This window comes from Tauraco erythrolophus, chromosome 6 (genome assembly GCF_009769465.1).
Source record: "Tauraco erythrolophus isolate bTauEry1 chromosome 6, bTauEry1.pri, whole genome shotgun sequence".
In the NCBI taxonomy this organism is placed as follows: domain Eukaryota; kingdom Metazoa; phylum Chordata; class Aves; order Musophagiformes; family Musophagidae; genus Tauraco; species Tauraco erythrolophus.
The window spans coordinates 26932629-26952748 of record NC_141470.1 but is presented as its reverse complement, the minus strand read 5'-3'; the positions used below and the strand labels follow the sequence as shown (position 1 = coordinate 26952748).

The following is a 20120-nucleotide window of genomic DNA, read 5'->3' as shown; positions in this document are numbered from 1 at the left end:
CTCATCCATAAGGTGTCCCTCAAAAAACGAGACATGTTTTGTTTTTGTCTTGTGCCTACGACCTAGAAAGAGGCAGCTATGTTAGACAGCTGCAATTTTCGTTGCTAGAGCTGGAGAAAATATTAACAGGGAAGGATCATAATATACTCACACCAGTTTCTGATACTCTTTCTCTGAACATCTATTTTTGGCTGCCATCAGAAATTGATATCCTGGGCCGATTCGTCTCCCACTGCAGTTACTCTCCTATTCTTACCAGTGAGGCTGCCCTGTTGGAACAGCTGGACAGACAGCACCGTTATCGAACGGCGGCTCAAACAGGCAGGAAAATGTTGGCAAGCTCTGTTTGGTGATCTTTTATTTTTATACTGCTGCTTCAGGAGAATCTCCACTCTTTCCCTGCAGTTGCTCACTGACATCTCTACAAATACAGGTCTTCTTTGATGTGCTCTTCCGCACCATGGTGCAGAAGGTGAATTTCTGGAATGAGCTCCCCTCCAAACAAAGAGAAGAATACAAACAAAGAGAGGATTAATATCTAAGAGAAGACAACCACAACGACCGGGTCAGCAAAGATGGAGCAGGAGGAGGTGTACTGGAGCTGAGGCTTCCCATTGCAAATCGGTGTGAGATGGCAGGCGCCCCCTGCAGCCAGGGTGTACTCGGCGGAGCAGCGACCCACTCGTGGCCTGTGGAGAAACCCACGTCGGGAAGGAGATGCCCTGAGCCCAGGAGAGGGTCGTGGAGCAGGGGATGCGCGACCAGGTACTGTTGATAATGGGGCATGGAATGCACGACGAGGTCGTGGAGGCATCTGGAGACCGTGGGACGACCCACGCCGACGCGAGTGGCAGCAGCTCCCTAAGAGGCCGAGACTGGTAAGCCCGAACTGGTGCGATCCATGGGGAGGATTGCAATCCTGCGGGCAGGACTTACTTTGGAAAAGTTGGGGACTTTTTTCTTTGTGAGTAGGGGATCCACCGAAGCAAGGGAAAAATGGTGTAAAGACTCCTCCTCCTTTAAGAAAGGAGCGGCAGTGAACAACATGGATGAACTGACCTGTACTCCCCCATTCCCTGTCTCCCTGCGCCGCTGGGGGGAAGACAGAGCCAGGAACGAAAGGAAAATAGGGGGTGGGGAGGTGTTGTTTTAAGATCGGGCCTTGTTTTCTCTTTCTCCTCTCAAGTAACCGGTTTCGTTCCCTTTTGTCTTTTGTTTAGTAACTGTTAATAAATTGTTTTGTTTTTTATGAAGAAAGCCTGAGTCATGTTTTGCCCGAGACCATGGTTAGTGGGTGCTCCCTTTTCGGTTCTTGTCTCGACTCTCAGTCCAAAAACCACGACAAACATTTGCCACTGAAACCAGACTTCACCCATTTTGTGCACCTGGCTAATCTCACATAACCAGTAAGGGATGAAAGTGAACCATTTTCACGTGTCTACTTCTAAAGATAAAGGATTCCTGAAATTCTTGATGTGCCTTCAAAAAACTTTCGTATGCAAGTTGCTATTGAACTTCAACTGAAACCTCGACAAAGACACTGACTTTACTGCTTATTATAATCATACAGACCAGTTGCAGATGGTTTAATAGGCCTCCTGAGCCACTCCGATAATCTCTGCCATAATCAATTTCTCATACCCTGTATCCTTGCCAAAGTGTATGTTACCCAAAACGAAGAACCAGTGCACAAGAACATGGCTGAGTTGTGAGTATTAATCCGTCTTCTCACTTCTCCGTGTTTGCTGTGGAGAAGGTGTTTCTTAAGGAGAAATAAGCAAAATTCAAATATATTATTAATGTGGTTTTTTTCTCGTCTGCAATGCAACCAGGGCAGATTTTCCTATCTGTCTTTTGTATGGTGCTGTCACATATGAAAATGTGCAACATGAAAGAGGTCGTGAACGATTTATTTTTCTCCTTTAAAAATGCTATCCAGCTGTGAAATTCGGGTTGGGCTGTAGTTCTGGCTTTAAATTCCCAAGACTTTGGGGCTCAAAAAGTTAGCGTTCAGTGTTTCAGTGCCATTCTCTCCTCCCTTTCCTGCCTATTTTTTAAAATTCTGTTTACAAAAGATAGAATCGCAGAATCGTAGAATCACAGAATGGTTTGGGTTGGAAGGGACCTTTAAGATCGCCTACTTCCAACTCCCCCTGCCATGGGCAGGGACATCTTTCACTAGATCAGGTTGCCCAAAGTTACATGCAAAGATGCACATATCTGCCGCAACCACCTTCCTCATACCCATGTGGCATTATAAATCTGGAATCAAGGACTTTCAAAACTTCAAACCAAAGACTCCTACTGCAGAAGGTAGCTGAGTAAATCTAATGATGTTTTGCCAAGATACCACATTTCCTCCAAGTGGGCTGTTTTCCACTGAAAGTCTTTTTACTCTCTTAAATACTTATGTACACAGAACTTTGAGATGAGCTGTTTAGACGCAGTGCAATCCATAGAGCCACACAAACACTGAGAACAAGGAGATTAAAGACTAATATACAACTATCATTCACCTTGGACATGCACACGTGTGCACGCACACATGGAGTAGTGTTTATTACTTTGGTGACACTTCAAACAATTGTCATAGAATAGTGCAGGCTGGAAGGCACCTTGAAAGATCATCTGGTCCAACCTTCTGTTGGAAAGGAACCTAGATGAGATTATTGAGCACCCTGCCCATTTTATCCTGAAAACCTCCAGCAATGGGGACTCTACCACGTCCCTGGGGAGGTTGTTCCTCTGAACAATTGCTCTTACTATAAAAATGTCTTATGTTGAGATAAAATCTCTCCCAGTGCAACCTGTACTTGTGCCCCTTGTCTTCTCCACATGAGTCCTCGCGAAGAGAGGGCCTCCGTCCTCTTTGTAGCCACCCTTTAAGTACTTTGCGTCTTCACATATTAGAAACTGTATTTCCTCCACTTGGAAAGCTGTGGATCCTTGAAAACTTACTATTATGTGAAGCGGGTATTTCGGCTGATTCAGAAAGTGAGGTTTGTGTTTCGTTCTTTTCAATCTGGAAAGCAAAAGGAGGGGTTAAACGGTGCAGGGCAGCCCTTATCAGTGCAGTCTTAATGAGTTGTTCAACTTCTCCAGAAGAATCACTCCTCTGACAGAGATTCACCCTCTCACTGGTATTATTCTGCTAATTCAGCCTGCCTACTACTGCTTCCCGACTCCACCTAGAAGCTGTCAGAGCCTGGAGAGCACTAATAGGATTTAATGGCCCTGGTCAGCCTCACCTGGACCACACCATACACATGCCCCTGCCCCACCACCCATTTAAGCTCAGTCTAGGATCATCTGTCCTTCCTTAGCTAAGCTATAGGTGTGCCTGGCTACAGTCATGTCTCTGCCTCCTGGATAGGACCCTGGATCAAGACTGCAGCTTTGTTTCCACCCCTGTTCCTGGTCCATCTCGCCCTGCTCCTGAAGGCACGCTGTGGATGGACCCTGTACCTACTTCATTGCTTGCTGTGGCTGTTATCGGATCCTGTTGCCAGCCCTTGGCTCTGTGTTATCGGATCCTGTGTTCAGCCCCTGTAGGTCTGTGCTCCAAGAGTGAGGCACCGCCTGCCCTGGTGTCCGCCTTGGCTCCCTGTCCCTTGGGGACCAGCTGGCCCTTGCAGCTCCCTGACAGTAGCCACACGGATACATTGCAGGAACATGCCTCTACTTCTACACGTCCATAGACTCTGAAAGAAAACACTGTTTGGTCTGTCTGACCCATGTATGAAATATCCCTGAAGATCTTCAATATTAAACATTTTTTCTTCCCAAAACTTCTTGGTTTTAGGGCTAGACTCTGATGTTCTGCTCCATCTCTCCTTAAAGCTCTTTTCTGTCTGTTCCCAACCAATCACATAGAAGTGCCCAGGAGCTCTTGTTCTCCTAGGTGTGTGCATTTTCTGCTGTCTCTGCATGGCCACGTGGATAGGTAGTTTTCATGCAGGTCGATGTCCTAGCTGACCACAGTGAATAATTTCATCACTTATACCTGACATGTAGTTGCATCTCTTCCCCAAAAGAATTTCTAAGCTCTACACTGCAGTTGTTGGCAGAAGTAGTCATAGATACATAGTTGGGAATATAACTGAATAAGAAGATGGGACCAGCTGCGGTGGTCAGGCATAGGGCCCCTTTTAACACCCTCTCTTCTGTCATTGCCCCTGCTTGCCCTTCCCTCCTCAGACATGATGCCCTCAGTTTCTCCACCATTGTCTCCTCTGATCTTCTCTGATCACTTCCCCATGTTCATTCCAGTTTTGCTACATTCACACCTGAATTTACTATTCCTGATACAATGTAACCAGGTCTTATGTGGTGTTTCTGGTACGGTTCCCAGGCACTGCTGGCTTTGTGAGGGTCTGCTCCCCAAAGGGTGCCCAACGCTTTCGACCAGTTTTGCCCATCTCTGGTGCCCTCCAAACCACTCGTGAAATCTGGCTGTCCATCATGATGCTGTTAATTTGACAGCTCCTCGCTGTTACTTGTTACATCAGTGGTTTCCAGTAGACTTTCATGGTCTGTTCAGTGAGCTTGACATCAGGCTGGGGCTACCCATCCTCCTAAATGCCTTTTCTGATATGAACATCGTGTTCCAGGTGTGTCTGAACCGTTCTGTTTCTGCGTGGCTAAGATCCCTATCTCTAATTCTGTGTATCTAACAGGGAAATGGGCAATTTCTATTTACTTATCTCTGATCGCTTCATTATGAGAGGGGCGAAATCTGTATCTCCTAGGGTAATTCCTAAATTTCCTAAGGAAGTATTTTGAGACAAAAAGCTCTCCTTTTCTCTGCTGCTCCTAAGGGCTTCAGTTGATGTGCTGTGGTCTGGCATTGGTTCTGCTAAAAAATAAATATTTGTAAGTGGTGATCCATCATCTTAGGTGACATTTTCTATTTAAATCCATGGCTGGGACTTCCAAATTTATTTTGTTTGTTTGTTTTCTGTTTTTTTAACTAGATGGTTTTCCATAGCAGCACGGGTCCTATAATATAGAGGATACTGCAATTTCATCAAAATGGTCTCATGAAACAACCAGCTTTACAAGAGAAGTAGAAGGAGCTGACATGAAGGGAGGGTAATCACTATTTCAAGTTTTTGCTGGCTCTCATGAAACAATACCAACACAGGTGAGCTGAACTCCAGTCCGCATTCCCCTTATTCGATCTAAAGATAATTTACATCACTGACAGCCTTCCTTATTGGGCATTTAAGATGTATTTTTACCGATTTACAGCCTGTAGTCATCTGAGATAGTTGACTAACACTAGACAGTTGATGAATACTAGACATATGACTGGTGCCTGAAAGCACGATTGGATCAGAAGAGAGATAGACAGTCCTCTCCTGACCTCAGACAAGCGATGCCCACAGTAGCCTATACACAGATGTTTGTGCTCTGGATACTTTAGGATTTGAGCGAGTATTTCTCTACATGGATTACAGAAGTAGTCTAGAAGTCAGGCTTAGATAAGTAACTTAAGTTGACTGATGATCCCCATGCAAAGAATATCAAACGAAAGAGCAGAGAGATGTCCAAGTGGAGGCCAGTGACGAGTGGTGTTCTTCAGAGGTTAGTGCTGGGGCCAGTGCTGTTTAACATCTTTGTTAGGGACATGGACAGTGGGATTGAGTGCACCCTCAGCAAGTTTGCTGATGACACCAATCTGTGTGGTGTGGTCAACACGCTGGAGGGAAGGGATGCCATCCAGAGGCATCCTGACAGGCTTGAGAGGTGGGCCTCTGTGAACCTCATGAAGTTCAACAAGGTGAAGTGCAAGGTCCTGCACGTGGGTTGGGGCAATCCCAAGCACAAGTACAGGCTGGGTGGAGAATGGATTGAGAGCAGCCCTGAGGAGAAGAATTTGGGAGTGCTGGTGGATGAGAAGCTCAACATGAGCCGGCAATGTGCGCTGGCAGCCCAGAAAGCCAACCGTATCCTGGGCTGCTGTCCTGATTTTAGCTGGGACAGAGTCAGCTCTTCTTTCTAGCCGCTAGGAGAGCTCCGTGTTTTGGTTTTACTCAGAGGGTCGCTCTGAGAAGAATGCTGATAGCACACTGATGTTTGTAGTTGGCACTGAGGTCTCAAGGACTTTTCAGCTTGCCGGGTTCTTGCCAGTGTGCAGGAGCACAAAAGGATAAGGGGGAGCATGGCAGGGACAAGGGGGCCATGATTCCCTTGTGATTTGTGGTGGAACTTAAGATTGAGGGCCGAACTGGCCAATTAGTATTCCATATCATGCAGCGTCATGCCCAGTATAAAAGTGAGGGACAGCTGGAAGGAAGGGCTTTTTTCCCTTCTGGGACTCTCACTTTCAGACTCTCAGAGTGCTCTCTCTCTCGCTGTCTATTTCAGGGCCTCGCGTTCATCCAGGATTGCAGCTTCGGGACAAGACAGGCTGCGGATAAGAGGGGGTGGTGAGCATCTACACTGTGTAGTAGTTATCTGTATTAAATTGTTCTTATCTCAACCCACGGGTTTCCCATTTCTCCTTTAATTCTCTCCCTCATCCCTGGGGCTGGGGGAGGGTGAGTGAGCAACTGTGTAGGGTTTGGTTGCCGGATCGGCCTAACCCGTGACAGCTGCATCCAAAGAAGTGTGGCCAGCAGGTCAAGGGAGGGGATTTTGCCCCTCTACTCTGAGAGACCCCACCTGCAGTACTGTGTTCAGCTCTGGGGCCCCCAACATAAAAAGGACATGGAGTGTTGGAGCAGGTCCAGAGGAGGGCCATGGAGATGATCTGAGGGCTGAAGCACCTCTCCTATGAAGACAGGCTGAGAAAGTGGGGTTGTTCAGCCTGGAGAAGAGAAGGCTCCGGGGAGACTTTCTAGCAGCCTTCCAGTACCTAAAGGGCCTGCAAGAAAGCTGGAGAAGGACTTTTTACAAAGATATGTAGTGATAGAACAAGGGCAATGGCTTTAAACTGAAAGAAGGGAGATTTAGATTAGACACAAGGAAGAAATTCCTCACTCTTGAGGGCGGTGAGGCACTGGAACAGTTTGCCCAGAGAAGTTGTGGCTGCCCCATCCCTGAAGTGTTCAAGGCCAGGCTGGATGAGGCTTTGAGCAACCTGGTCTAGTGGAAGGTGTCCCTGCCAACCCAAACCATTCTATGATGCTGCCTACACCACCACTTTGGTGGGGGATGCTGGTCTTGTTGTACTCATCCAGCTCAAGGCCTGCCTTCATACCCCTGTGTACTACTTCCTCAGCAATTTATCTTTCTTAGACCTTAACTGTTCACCTGCCATTGTTCCCAAGATGCTGGTGAATCTGTTGGCACAGCAGAAGATCATTTCTTTAACTGGCTGTGCAACACACACGTTTCTCTTTGCTGCCTTCACCGATGCCGAGTGCCTCATTTTGGCTGTGATGGCCTATGACCACTATATGGCCATATGTCATTCTCCTCTCTACACTGTTGCCATGTCCTGCAGGATCTGCACCTCCATGGTAGCTGGAGCTTATCTCAGCAGAGGTCTGACCATGCTGGTGAAGAAATTTTTCCCAATATCCAATCTAAATCTCCTCTGGTGCAACTTGAGGATATTTCCACTCATCCTATTGCTTGTTACTGCCAGTCATGGTGAACTGGCGTCATCAGTGGGCTAGTTTTGGATGTGGTGAATGGTGGCACCTTGGAAACGGTGCCTTTCTGCTCTGGGGAGGAGGTGGAGGCTGAGGCCAGCCCGGCCAACGGGGACTCCTCAGTGTCTCACCAGAGGGGTGACCACGCAAATGCTTAGCTGGGAGTTTGTTAAATCTCGGACCTTGTTAAATCCTGGCTGCCATCTGCGTGCATGCACTACTGATAAATGTCACCCCCGTCCCTGCGACGCGCAGGCCGCGTCCCCCTGGCTGGACTCCCCGCACAGGGCAGCCCGGGGCCCGGCTGGCTGCGAGCCGGCTGCTGAGGGTCTCCTCACCTGGCAGCACTTGCAGACCCCAGCCGAGGGAGCTGAGGGCGTCCTGGCTGCCCCCGGCCCTCCTTCGCCCACCTCAGGCAGAGGTATGTCAGGCACCAGCACGGCCACAAGCCGCGCTCTCCGCACAGACGCCTCCGGCGCCACTGCGGCCACTTCCTCTCCCTTCCCAACATGCTGCGCGCGCCGCCTCGCCGCACGGCGGCGCCGTAGCGACGTCATCACCCCTCGACACCCAGAGCCGATCCCCACGGCGGCAGCGGGCCGGCCCGGCAGGGCCCGGGACTCCCGCCCCGGTCTGTTGTCAGCCGGCGCCCCCACACAACCTGCGGCAGCACTGGGGGGCGTCGGAAAATACTCTGCAGGTCCTCAAGTGACCCTGAGGAAGAGAACTATACGCGACCCGGCCCGCCGAACCGCAGGGGGCTTCCCCCAGGCCCCAGCAGCGGCCGCGCTGAGAGCGGTAGTGGTGGACACCCTACTCCGCCCTGCCAGAACTACAATTCCCAGGATGCTCTGGGGCCGCGGCGCATGCGCCCGCGCACCCGCTCACGAAGCCCTCCGATTGGCTCAGATGGGCGCTCCTCGGCCGGCAGCGCCCCCTGCGGCCCGCGCGGCGGCAGCGCAGGTGGGGCTCCCCCAGCCCCGGCCTCACCGGCGCTCCCGCCCGCCGGCCCCCTCGGGGCCACAGCGGCGCGTACGCTCCTTCTCGGTCCGCAGGTCTGGCCCGAGCTGCCCGCTGTTGCCCGGAGGGAGGCTGGCCCGGGGCAGACCTGGCGGCTGGTGACGGCCGGGTGCTGCGGTGGTTCCGTGCCGTGCCGTGCCGTGCCGTGCCGTGCCGTGCCGTGCCGTGCCCTGCCCTGCCCTGCCCTGCCCTGCCCTGCCCTGCCCTGCCCTCCCCTGGCCGGCCTGGCCCCTCTCTCTCCCGGCCCCGGTGGGTGAGGAGGTGCCTGCGGGGTGAGTGCTGTTTTCTGTTTCACGTGTTCCTGCTGCTCACGGGGGTGAACGTGGTGAGCCGCAGGGCTGGAAGGAGGGGAACGGCAGGTCTGGTGCTGCGCCCAGCCTTCCTCTCCCATTTTTCATTGTTTCCTTTCTCCCCTGAGGGGCAGAGACACGGACACCAGAGGCCTAAAGCTGGTATGAGTACTTATGTGGCTGCCTGCTCCTGACATCTTGGTGTCTGCTTGGCGACTTTCTTGGGCCCCGCCGCCTGGCAGGGTGTGCTTGCTCGCTGTAATGGCAAGTTGAGGTCACAGTGAGCTGGAGGAGCTCTGGGTCACAGGCTGGCGCAGGCTCAAGAGCAGGGAGATGCCCTGATGTTCCAGGCAGCCTTAGGCAGTCAGATGAGGTGGGAATGTCACTCAGATTGGTTCTGCTAAGGGAAAGAAGACTCAGATGAGTTATGACACGGTTGTACAGCTTGAGGAAGCAGAGCTAATGTATATGAAGACCAACGAAGTGGAAAGTACTTATAGGAAAATGAGCTTTCTTGCTTTACCATGACAGGATTAGGCAGGTGTGTTAGCTCTGCAACAGTAATGATCCTGGAAGACACTACTGGCAGTTGGCAGCTTTCTGTTATCTTTCCACCCTCCCCCAAATTCTATTAAACTGCTGCATTTTAGGGGGGAAGGGGCTGAAATGGGAGGAAGAAGAGGAGTGCTGGGAGTTGTACCAACTTCTCAGTGTGTGAGTTGTTGACTGTAATCCTCATGCTGTAAGCAAGATGGGAATGTTAATATGAAATCTTCCTAGAAGGAGTTGTAAAGGATAGCATTCTTCGCAGGACAACTGAACTCTGAAATTAAAGCTAAGTCCTGTAACCTTTCACATATCCCCTGACTTGTGATGTAACACAAGGACAATCCAGCAGTTTTCACAAGTGAAAAAATGCTTTTTAAAATTTGCTTTTGGCAAACGAACAGTGCCTTTCTTATCTTGGTTGCTGCAGATGTCAGACAAAACATGCTGCCTGAAAATGAAATGTTATCTCATTCTCAAGAAGGAAGATGAACAAAGGTCATGTGCTGGTCAGAAATAGATTCCCTCTGCTTCCCAATTCCTAGCCCTTAGGGTTTGGTTGCTTTCGTAGGTGCTGTTGCTCAAGCGCAATATTCCTAACTAAGTGGAAAGCAGAAACTGTTTGAAACAGTAAGAGGTCTGTCTGATTATGGCTGGGGGGTGATATGGGGAAATAGGTAGAACTGTCTCCTACCAATTGTTTTCTGGAAGAAGGCACTTCTGAGGGACTTAGTGCAAGAAGAGAAAGTTTCCAGTTGATCGGAACTAAAGAGGGTGTCACTTTCTCTTCCCGTTCCTCAGTCTCTCCATGCACTGGTGTTTTTTGCGCTGGGTGTGGCTGTAGAAACAGATGGATTCTCAGTCCCCTTCCTTCCTCCTTTTCAGTCCCCTCAATTTCCAGCTGTGTTCCTGGCTTGTCAGCTTTGTTACTGTAGGCCTCTGTGCAGTTGCATTACTGTGATGGGATTATGGGCTGGTTTAGGTTGAAGTAGTTTAGGAAGCGCTCCTTTCTCCTGTACTGATCAGCTTCCTGATTGATTTGCTTTTCCAGTCTCTAACATACAGCAAGAAGGTAGGGAACCCTTCCCACCTGAGGAAGTTTGTGATGACACAGGACCTTATGAGCAGGACTAAGGTGATGATGCAAAGGAGAAGGATTTTCAGTAGCAAACACTGGAAGTAGATGTTCTTCTTTCCTTTACTAGGCTAGGTTCACGTTTACAGGGAGGGGACATAGGACCCCAGTGACTCCAAAGTATATGAAAAGATGAAGAAAGCATCAGAGTAAACACAGGCTTTACTTACAAGTGAGCTTCTGTTAGGGAAACGGAGGAGATCTTTTCTAAGGACTCGTGTGCTGCCCTAATGCTACTCTATGGCTCAACAGCAGGATCAGCAAATACAACTTGTCTACTCCTTAAAGCAGTCATAACGGCTGGCAAAGTATACATGGGCAGTTCTGGCTCATAGGGTATCTTAAATCCAAAATGTTTTTTTAACAGGGCAGTGAGACAACCTTTCCTCGTCTGTGGACTTAAACTGACGGATCAAAGAGCTGTGTGATAAGAGCAGGAGTTAAACAAGCACGAGGTTTGACAGAAAATCTGTTTGACCCTTGCTTCTGAAACTGAGGCACTCGGATAATGAGTGAGGCAGGGCTGGGGCGCGTGCTCCATGCTGGGCAAGGACCTGGACGTGACACAGCATCTTCTCCAGGGAAGTTCTGCTCTATTGAGGCGACAGGGCAGGGAAAGAGGTAGGAATTGCCGATGTCAGGCAGTCTTCACCGCTAGGTAAGCCTCGCTGTGGCTAGGGATGCAGTCACTTAGAATTCCAGTAAGAGGCTGGTAGCTTTTTTTGTGTGGTCATGCTGAGCCAGTTCGTACAGCTGAACTTTACTGCCAAAGTTTCCTGGATTAAGTAACAATGCTGCAACTCTTGTCTAATTTTTCTTCCCAATCAGAAATTATGTTTTACGCGGTGTCCTAAGTAACATTCACATGGTTTAACATCTGAGCCACTCCCTCCACCATCCTGTTCTTTTAGCTGATGTCAGCCTCTTGCTCAATCTGCACCTCCTGACTGGAGAAATGTGCTGTAAGAGAACTCATTACAGCCGCTTCCCTTTTGGGCTTGATTTAACATCTTCACTCCCTAGTGTCCTGGTGACTTGACCAAATTCTAGGTGTTCAGCCTTTGCCGTTTCAGCACGAGTCCCTGTCCAAGGCACGGCTGGCTGTGAGCTGTCTCCTCGGTGCGTCTCATCATCATTTGGCCTGCAACACTGAAGGTCCTAACCCTGCTACCACGGTGTGCGCACACACACACAGACATGCAACTGGGTTTTACATGGACCAAATTAGGCACAGGATTTATAGCCCAGGCAGTTTTGAGCACAAATGGCCTGGCCGCAGCAGGTGCGAGGAAGCACCCTCTGCTCTCAGGGAGGGTGTATACTAGCTCTCAAGGATCTGGCTGTGGCATTTGAAGCAGTTCGCTTCTGTCTCCCCCCCACCTTCTGCTTCCCATTGCTTCAGAGCTTGGACCAGCAGCCCCCGTCCACCCTCAGCACAAAGGGATAACCTGAAAGCTTGAGCTGATCTAGCAACCTGCTGTCCTCCCCACCCTGCACCTGATTCTGCAGCTTGTCAGATCCATCTGTCGGCCGAGCCAACCCTGCAAACTGGCCAAAAATGGTTCATTTTTCCTCTTCTGCTTTCTGCTAGGTTCATGAGTGGAACTGGCCTGTAGAGGCCCTGGTGAACACTGAAGCTAGTGTGGGGTGAACGCAGTCTTCTCTTTTTGACAGCCTCAAGCTGTGTCAACCTTTCAGCTGCTCAGTGTAGCTTTACTTCGAGCCTTACTGCTGTCCTGCGGGCTGCGTCGCGGAAATCTTGTTTTTGTTTCTTTTTTTTTCGTGTCGGACTGGAAAGTTCCTGATTTGACTGGTTTCAGTCTTGGTCATCGCTGCCTATTTAGACAAGTTTTTGGGCAGCGTGGCCGTGCATGACTGAGCAAGCCTACTCATAACACAGAGCAACTGGGGGGAGGGGACTGATTCCTTAGACGAGGCAGAGCATTCTTATGGCTGTATAAAACCTGAAATGAAGCTGGCTGCTATCCTAGAAAAGTCTGAGAGCTTTGTGGACAGCCATCGCTTGCTACCACACTAGACTGATAATACAGCTTTTAGTGGGAGTATCTACCCAGCATGCCGACCAAAAAACATGAGGAAACCTTAGCTGATGGCCATGTTTCAGAGGCTCATGGTCTGCCTGCGTTTAATGATTCTCCCTAGTCTGTTCTGCAGAACGTCTGCCAACACAGCCAGTGCTGCAGTGTGAAACAGCCGGATGTGATTGCTACGGAGTTTATATACTCCCTTCTATAGCAGTGCGTGCTCCAGCAGCTGCCCTTCCGTGTTATCTTGCTGACTGCATGGAGTGGGTGGCCTGTTCTGTAACCGTTCTAGTGGCTGCCGGAATGTTGCTATCTGTGGTCATGGTCCAACATCTGCTGAGTTTAGATGACGACGTGGTCCTCGTATCCGATCCTATGTATTAATATCAAGGTCAGGTCTTAACCCAGTAGATCCTGCTGACTATTTTCCTCATTTTCTTTCTCTCTCTGTCCAATTTCATTGCTTTTTTTTTCCCCCCACAAATGCTGTGAACTAAGTTTGAAAAGGGGTAACTGGGTTCTAAGGCCTTGGATCTCTCTCCTTTTGCTCAGTTTGTTGAGTACGCGGGGCAGAAGCAGATACAGCGCAGGGAAAGCAGCAGTGGATCACATCCCCACCAGCTGCTGCAGGCTTGCAGAAGGAGCCGTGTCCAGCTTATTCAGAGGTGACTTTGCAGTGGCAAATGCTCTGCAATTCAACACTAGCTGGCTGCTCCATAGGTAGCACATGTAGGAGCAGATCCAACTCAAGCCCCATAATTGGCTTTTAAACATTTTTACCCCGATGGTGAGATGTGGATAGAGAAAAGGATTCTGAGCTCTGTGAAAAGACAGGGTTCTCACGGCTGCTGTTCATCTCTGAGCCCTGCAATAATATCAAGATGTTCCAGAGACTAAGAAACAAGCAGCAAGGTCGGCACCAAGGCCGTGCACATCCCGTGAGAAGAACACCTGGCATAAACAGGGGGCTGTGTACATACTTGGACTGCTGTGTAAAACTTAAAAATACAGGAATACACGATTCTACCGTCGATTGGAGCCTGGAAAGGGGCTCTGTATGATATAAATTTGGTAAAGAAAAATAAACTTAGATTTGATCCTAGCATCCTGCAGAGTCCGTGTGCTTACTACGCTACAAACAGCGCTCCAATGGGGTTTGGAGAGACGAACGACTTAAGGAGGCACAGCGGTGGTGTACCCCAGCTGGACGGAGAAGGATGCCGAACTGCACGTCCTGACTACTAATGACACCGCCTGTCACTGGTCGACTGAGGTGAGCAGCTGTGGGGAGATCCGTCTGCTGCTACGATGGGACAGACTGCTACAACAGAGCAAAATGACACACTAAGGACTCTGCAGGTACTTCTTAACAACCAGGGGTTCAGGGTCCAGACCTCGCAGTTAGTTTGCACTGCTTTTATGGGTCCGGAATAATTGTCCCTGGTTCCCTGCTACGGGATCCTATGATAGCTGCTTGTGGCAAAGAGTTGGATGTCAAATGCAGACAAAAAAGACTCGCAGTTAAATTTCCCGGAAGAAACTAATAGTGACATGGAGCCTGGGAGCATGTGCAGTGCAGCGGGTGGGCCAAGCGGAGCGGGAAGGTGCACACGGTGCTGTCCCAGGACAACTCGTTTTTCACCTTCTCTCTGAGCGTGATGGTGGCGCTTGCCTTCGGCTGCTTCATCACCACCGCCTTCAAGGAGCACAGTGTGTCCATCACCATCGCCGTCTCCCGGGTCACGCTAAAAATGGTAGAAGATTTCACTGGACCTAGAGAAAGAAGTGATCTGGGATTCGTCACGTTTGACATTACTGCAAATCTGTAGAGTATATTTGACTGGAATGTTAAACAATTGTTTCTGTATTTGTCTGCAGAATATTCAACGAAAAACAGTGCTCTAAACCAGGTGGTCCTTTGGGACAAGATCATGTTGAGAGGAGATCACCCAAGGCTGGTCTTAAAAGACATGAAGTCAAAGTACTTTTTCTTTGGTGACGGTAATGGTCTCAAGGGAAACAGGAAAGTCACGCTGACTCTTTACTGGAAGGTTGTACCATATGTTGGCTTTCTACCTCTTGTTACAGGATCAGGACATGTGTCTGTACCTTTCCCAGATACCTATGAAACAACAAACATTTATGATCCTGAATCCTAAGCAAGATATTTTTATACTTGTATATTGCGAATAATTTTTATTGCAGTTTCTTCTCACATCCCATGCAACCCTTCAGTGCAAGGTACTTAATTTCCTCAGGTCTAACAGCATAGGAAAAGGAAATGAAAGTTCAAGATGTGTGTTTTTTTGTTTTTTTTTTAATAAAGCATTGAAGCTGAAACTTAAGGGAGAGGTAAATTGCAGAGTAATGTTTTGGGGGGGAAAACTGAGGAATTTTTTTTTCTTTCTTTCTCCTGGCCATCTGGGCATAGATCTCTTTTTCTTTTAAACAAACATTTTTAAACCAGAAAAAAACAAACGAACAAACAAATAACCCCAACCCACAAACAAAAAAAAACCCCAAACCCACCACGAACAACACAAAACCAACCAAGCAAGCAAGCAAACCAAAACCCTAAGAACATGAAATGATATAACAGACTGGATTATAGATTGGAGACCACATAGAGTATTTTGGGATGGTAACGAGACTGTTTTACTGTTCCACCATGGCTGTCATCCATCAGTATTCCATGGTGGGGTCTTCCTGGTCTCTTTTGCAAATAATACATATATATAACGTGTCTTATTCCCCGTTCATGAGCAAACTTAGAGATTAACCTTGCTATTTTGGACAGACAGGTGTTTCAAGTATACATGGCAAAAAGTACCACTGAAGCAAATTTAACGTTATTACCTAATACCTCTGTAGCGATACGTGTTTCTTATCCTTATGTGTTTGCATTAACCTCTGTTTTAATAGTATTGTAGGTTTTAGAAAGCTGTACTACGCAAGTTAAGATTTATCCTAGATTAATCCAAAAAATTAGTTCTCTGGCCTTAACTTATACACACAGATTCTTATTGCTGTTGGAGGTTGCTGTTAATATTATTTCCAGTGTTGTTTGTTTCCTTGGACTGCAATACCACGAGCACAAAAGGTAGAAGCACGCATCGCGGTGGCTTTAGTAATCAACGGAGTTGCTACAAACAAAAAAGGGGGAATTGTAAATAGAGAAAAGGATTCTGAGCTCTGTGAAAAGACAGGGTTCTCACAGCTGCTGTTCATCTCTGAGCCCTGCAATAATATCAAGATGTTCCAGAGACTAAGAAACAAGCAGCAAGGTCGGCACCAAGGCCGTGCAGCATCCCGTGAGAAGAACACCTGGCATAAATAGGGGGCTGTGTACATACTTGGACTGCTGTGTAAGACTTAAAAATACAGGAATACACGATTCTACCGTTGATTGGAGCCTGGAAGGGGCTCTGTATGATATAAATTTGGTAAAGAAAAATAACTTAGATTTGATCCCTACCATCCTGCAGAGTCTGTGTGCTTACTACGCTACAGTGAGGGGCTGGACGTGGCTTAGGAGGAAATTACACCCATCAGGAAAGGTGTGCAAGTGGGTGTGTGCGTGGAGCCTGTGGAGTTGTGGCTGCATCTCAGCTGTGTAAGCCACATGGGTGTTTTCAGTGTCCCTTTACAGAGCAGGAGCCAGCATCTCCCACTGCTGAGGCCTTTTACTTGCCCTCAGCAATCTATGCCTCACCTCGACAGAGGAAAATCCTTCCAGTTCTTCTGAGCCACTAAGACGATCTAACCAATTCCTCTAAATAAGCCAATGAAATGAGTTCCTGGAGTGACCTGCTCAAGAACAGCAGTTTGGAGGTGACACCCCATCAACATGTCCTGCCCAAGAAAGAGATCGTGACATGGGCTGCTGCTTGTTTTTGTGGTGGAGCTGATGCTTTATCGGGGTGGTGCACGTTCTTTAAGCTGGTGTTTAACTGCCAGTTCCCTGTAAAAGCTTGTTTCTTCTCATCATGCTTGAAAGCATTTGTCTGCCCTCCCCTTTTTGGGTGGCTAAATATAAAAGCAACCACCACCTACTCTGGAAGGTTTAATGGTACATAACGTCTGTTCAGACTTGATGCTATGCAAACTGTCAAAATGGCATCTCGGGGATGAGCAATAATTACGAATATGAGCATGCATCAGCAGATGGATAGCCTGGTTTCTGGGCACAGTTGTGGGATAAGGGAAGCTTTTAAAGGCTGCTGCCTTACTTCCCCTCACCAGCCTCTTGTTTCTCACTGACCAAGTGTGGTGCCACCACTTACTTCGGCTTGATAACCCTGCGGCGCTATGGCTCCGTGCTGGGAGCACGTGGGCTCCCTATGTCACGGCTCCAGCACATGTGCCTGAGACATGCTGTTGTATATCCTCACCAAATTAACCGATGGCCTCAGCTGATGGCCTGAGGGATTGAGGGGATAGAAGGGATAGATATCTGTTTAAAGCTTGCCTCTTTGATAGATTCCCAAATGAAACTTCATCTTTAAAAAACATCATTTCGCTTGTGTATCCAACTCAGAGTGAAAGCTGCCTGATCATTCATGAAGGCTGGAATATCTACCAGTGTTTTGCAGGGGAATTCATGATAGGAAGGAGGTGATTTCTGGTGTATTGAGCAATGTCCCTAGGGTTGTTGACTTTAGCTGAGTGGTCCTATTTGTAATCGCGTTAGTTTTTTTCCCAGCTTTTCAGTATTTGAGGAAAAACTTAAGTAAAAACAGAGATAAGGAATGAGAATGATACCCACTCTCCACCCCCTTTCTGTAAGACTTTGTAAATCTGAGAGGAGAAAAAAACGGATCACGCTAGAAGAGGATGATGACGGTATAGCAAATGCTGTGGATTGTGGCCTGTGATGGAATGTCAACATTAAATTAATTGTGGATTTTGCAACTTGGCAGATCTGTCTTGTGAAAGCTACAATATGTCTACTTAGTGCACAGGCTGTCCCCGGGATCAGAGCTAGAGCTTTTCCGTCACGGTCAGTGGAGTCAGTCTTGAAATTACGTTAAATGAGGCCAATAGATGGTAGTAAATTCAGCAAATTCTGCCTCTGGCCACAGCGGGCAGACAGAATTACTGTATTATTAACATTGCTCTTCCTTACTGTCTTGCCTCTAACCACATTTTTAGAGACATGTCAAAGAAGAAAAATTAAATTAAAAGGGTATTTTGAACAAATTAGAGAATTGTAACCTCCTGCGGCATTTCATTTATACTGTGGGCAAAAATGTTCCAGAGAGAGAAAAAAAACCCAACTGTAACCCAACTTAGAAGATGTTTGTCTGTCTAAAATGGGGTTTACATTACTTCTCTACAACATCCTGTAGTACAGGCTGTTACAGATTATTTTGTCTTTGGGACTTTTTTTCCTCTAGCAGAACAGTTTAGTGTTCAGTTGTCTCCTAAGCAAATTTCCCAGAGTAACTTCAAATATCCTCTGTTTTTCTGTCTTGGGAGTGTGTTTCCAGGAACTCGCAGTTCTGAGTAACTCAGTCATTTGCATTCTGTGCCGTTAAGTACTCAGTGAAAACTTGTTGCCTAAAACCTGGGTTTCCCACATGTAGAAATTTGGGGACCTGAAAGAAATGACTGAAAAATTTGCACAGTGTTTTGCCCAAGGAGCTAGAGGAGGAGTTTGCAGTTAATTGCGGTTCTCTTTCTAGGATATTTTACAGAACAAGTGGATCCAGATGTTTGTAGTAAACGGCTTTCAAAACTCACAGTTGAGATCAGTATCAAATTTCCGGACACGCAATGCACCTGGGAGCCAAGTTGAGGGTTGCTTTTGTGTTTACGTACAGTCTGTGAGCCGAATTATGCTGAAGTTTGTGAGTGGAACAAAAGTTCTCCATAACAAATATTTGACTGTAAGCACAGTTTATCTCATTTACAGGACTTTGAGCTTTGAAGAAAAGGTTACTGTATTTTTGTTGATGCAATATTTGAGGCATATTCACCTCTCTCTTGCTCACTGGATTTGGAACAGTTGTTGCTTTTTAACTCAGAGCTGTTATTATTCTAGCCGTTAAACTATTATAGCAAAAAGCAAAGCATTTTAAAGCCGGAGGGGAACCATTTCCACAGATGATAAATGAAACATTGTGTGTTCCTGAACATTCTGGCTTGTCCAACTGCAGTGAGATATCTCTGGTACCAAGGTCTAGCTGGCTGGATGCCTAAGTCACATGCTAAGTTTTTACTCAGGGCCTGCTGTCATCAGCAAAAATCAAGCTTCTGTTTTTACAAGTTCACAATTTACTTTGTGCAAATATTGTCCAGTGTCTGTTTAAAAGTCCTATTAATCAGCTCACGGTAAGATCAGTGCCATCATTTGGAGAGATCATGCACAAGAAGGGCACAAGTAGAGTCAGTACAAATTATATTAAAGTGAGTGTAAGAGTCATGGAAACTTACCCTTTTTTTTAATAGCATACCCTAGGCCTTACCCTACGGAAAGTCTTTGCCAATGCCAAATGCTCTTGCTGCACAGTGCTACACGTGGCCTTGTCTATGCAAACTTGCTGTAACCATATCCCTCTTAAAAAGCCCCCTCTGGGCTCCCAAACTAACCACTATCCACCCTTGGCCCAGGCTGAGACTCCCTCTTCCTCAGACAGACAGACAGACGCATGCACGCATGCGAATACATGCACAAGGTGTGCCACGATACTGAGGTGTGTGCAGACAGTCTTGGTAGATTTTTCTGCATCTAGGTCCACCAGTTCTCAGACGTAATCATCTTCTATGTATATACATGGAAACATTAATCAAAGAAGCTCTGACTATTTTTGCACACTGAAATTGTCCTCTCCAGCTGTTGTATGAGGAACCTAAGCGTTACTGTCCCTAAACTGGCTGATGTTGGGGTCTGTGCTTTGTGTGTAATAGCTAAGCCGTAAACAAGAGAGCTTGCTCCATTGTTTCTGATGGGATCTTGTCCAAGGGAAAACAAAGACTGTCTTCAACCATTTGAAGCGTGTGGGCAGACAATACATTGACTTTTTCCTGTGGACAGCATGAAGCATGCCTCTACTTCAGACCGAAGAAGCAGCTGAGAGCTGACATGAATCCAGAGTTAACACTGCACATGCACTCTGCTGAGAGGATGGATCAGTCCCCCGGTAGCTGTGATGTTGGTGTGTAAAAGCGTACTGAAAGAAGTAATTGGGATTACCAGGCTCTGTTTTCCAGCATACACCAACATCTTTAATCTATTGGAGTTGAATGCGAAAGGCCAGGATCTCCCCTTTATTCAAACGGTTTAGTCAATGATAGTCAGGCCTGCAATTAATGATTAGCTACTGAAAATAACATGATAGAAGGCAACGTGCGAAGCATTGTCAGATGCAAAAAAATGAGCTTGAAATTACTGAATGGGAATGTCATTTGATGGGAAATCCAGCCTCAGTATGGTAATGCTTTTAACAGGCTTCTTCACAAGAATGCTTGTAAATGCGTTCTT

At 47.5% G+C, this 20120-nt stretch overlaps 1 protein-coding gene across 1 annotated transcript; it reads left to right on the top strand.

The window, feature by feature from the left end:
* Positions 1–460: 460 nt before the first annotated feature.
* On the top strand, positions 461–15958 carry LOC147528554 (uncharacterized). Its single transcript, XM_086612943.1, is given in 5 exon segments — positions 461–472; positions 7275–7466; positions 7857–8022; positions 8373–8564; positions 14195–15958. Coding segments are annotated over 5 exon segments (1164 nt in total). The 3' UTR covers positions 14797–15958.
* Positions 15959–20120: the final 4162 nt, after the last annotated feature.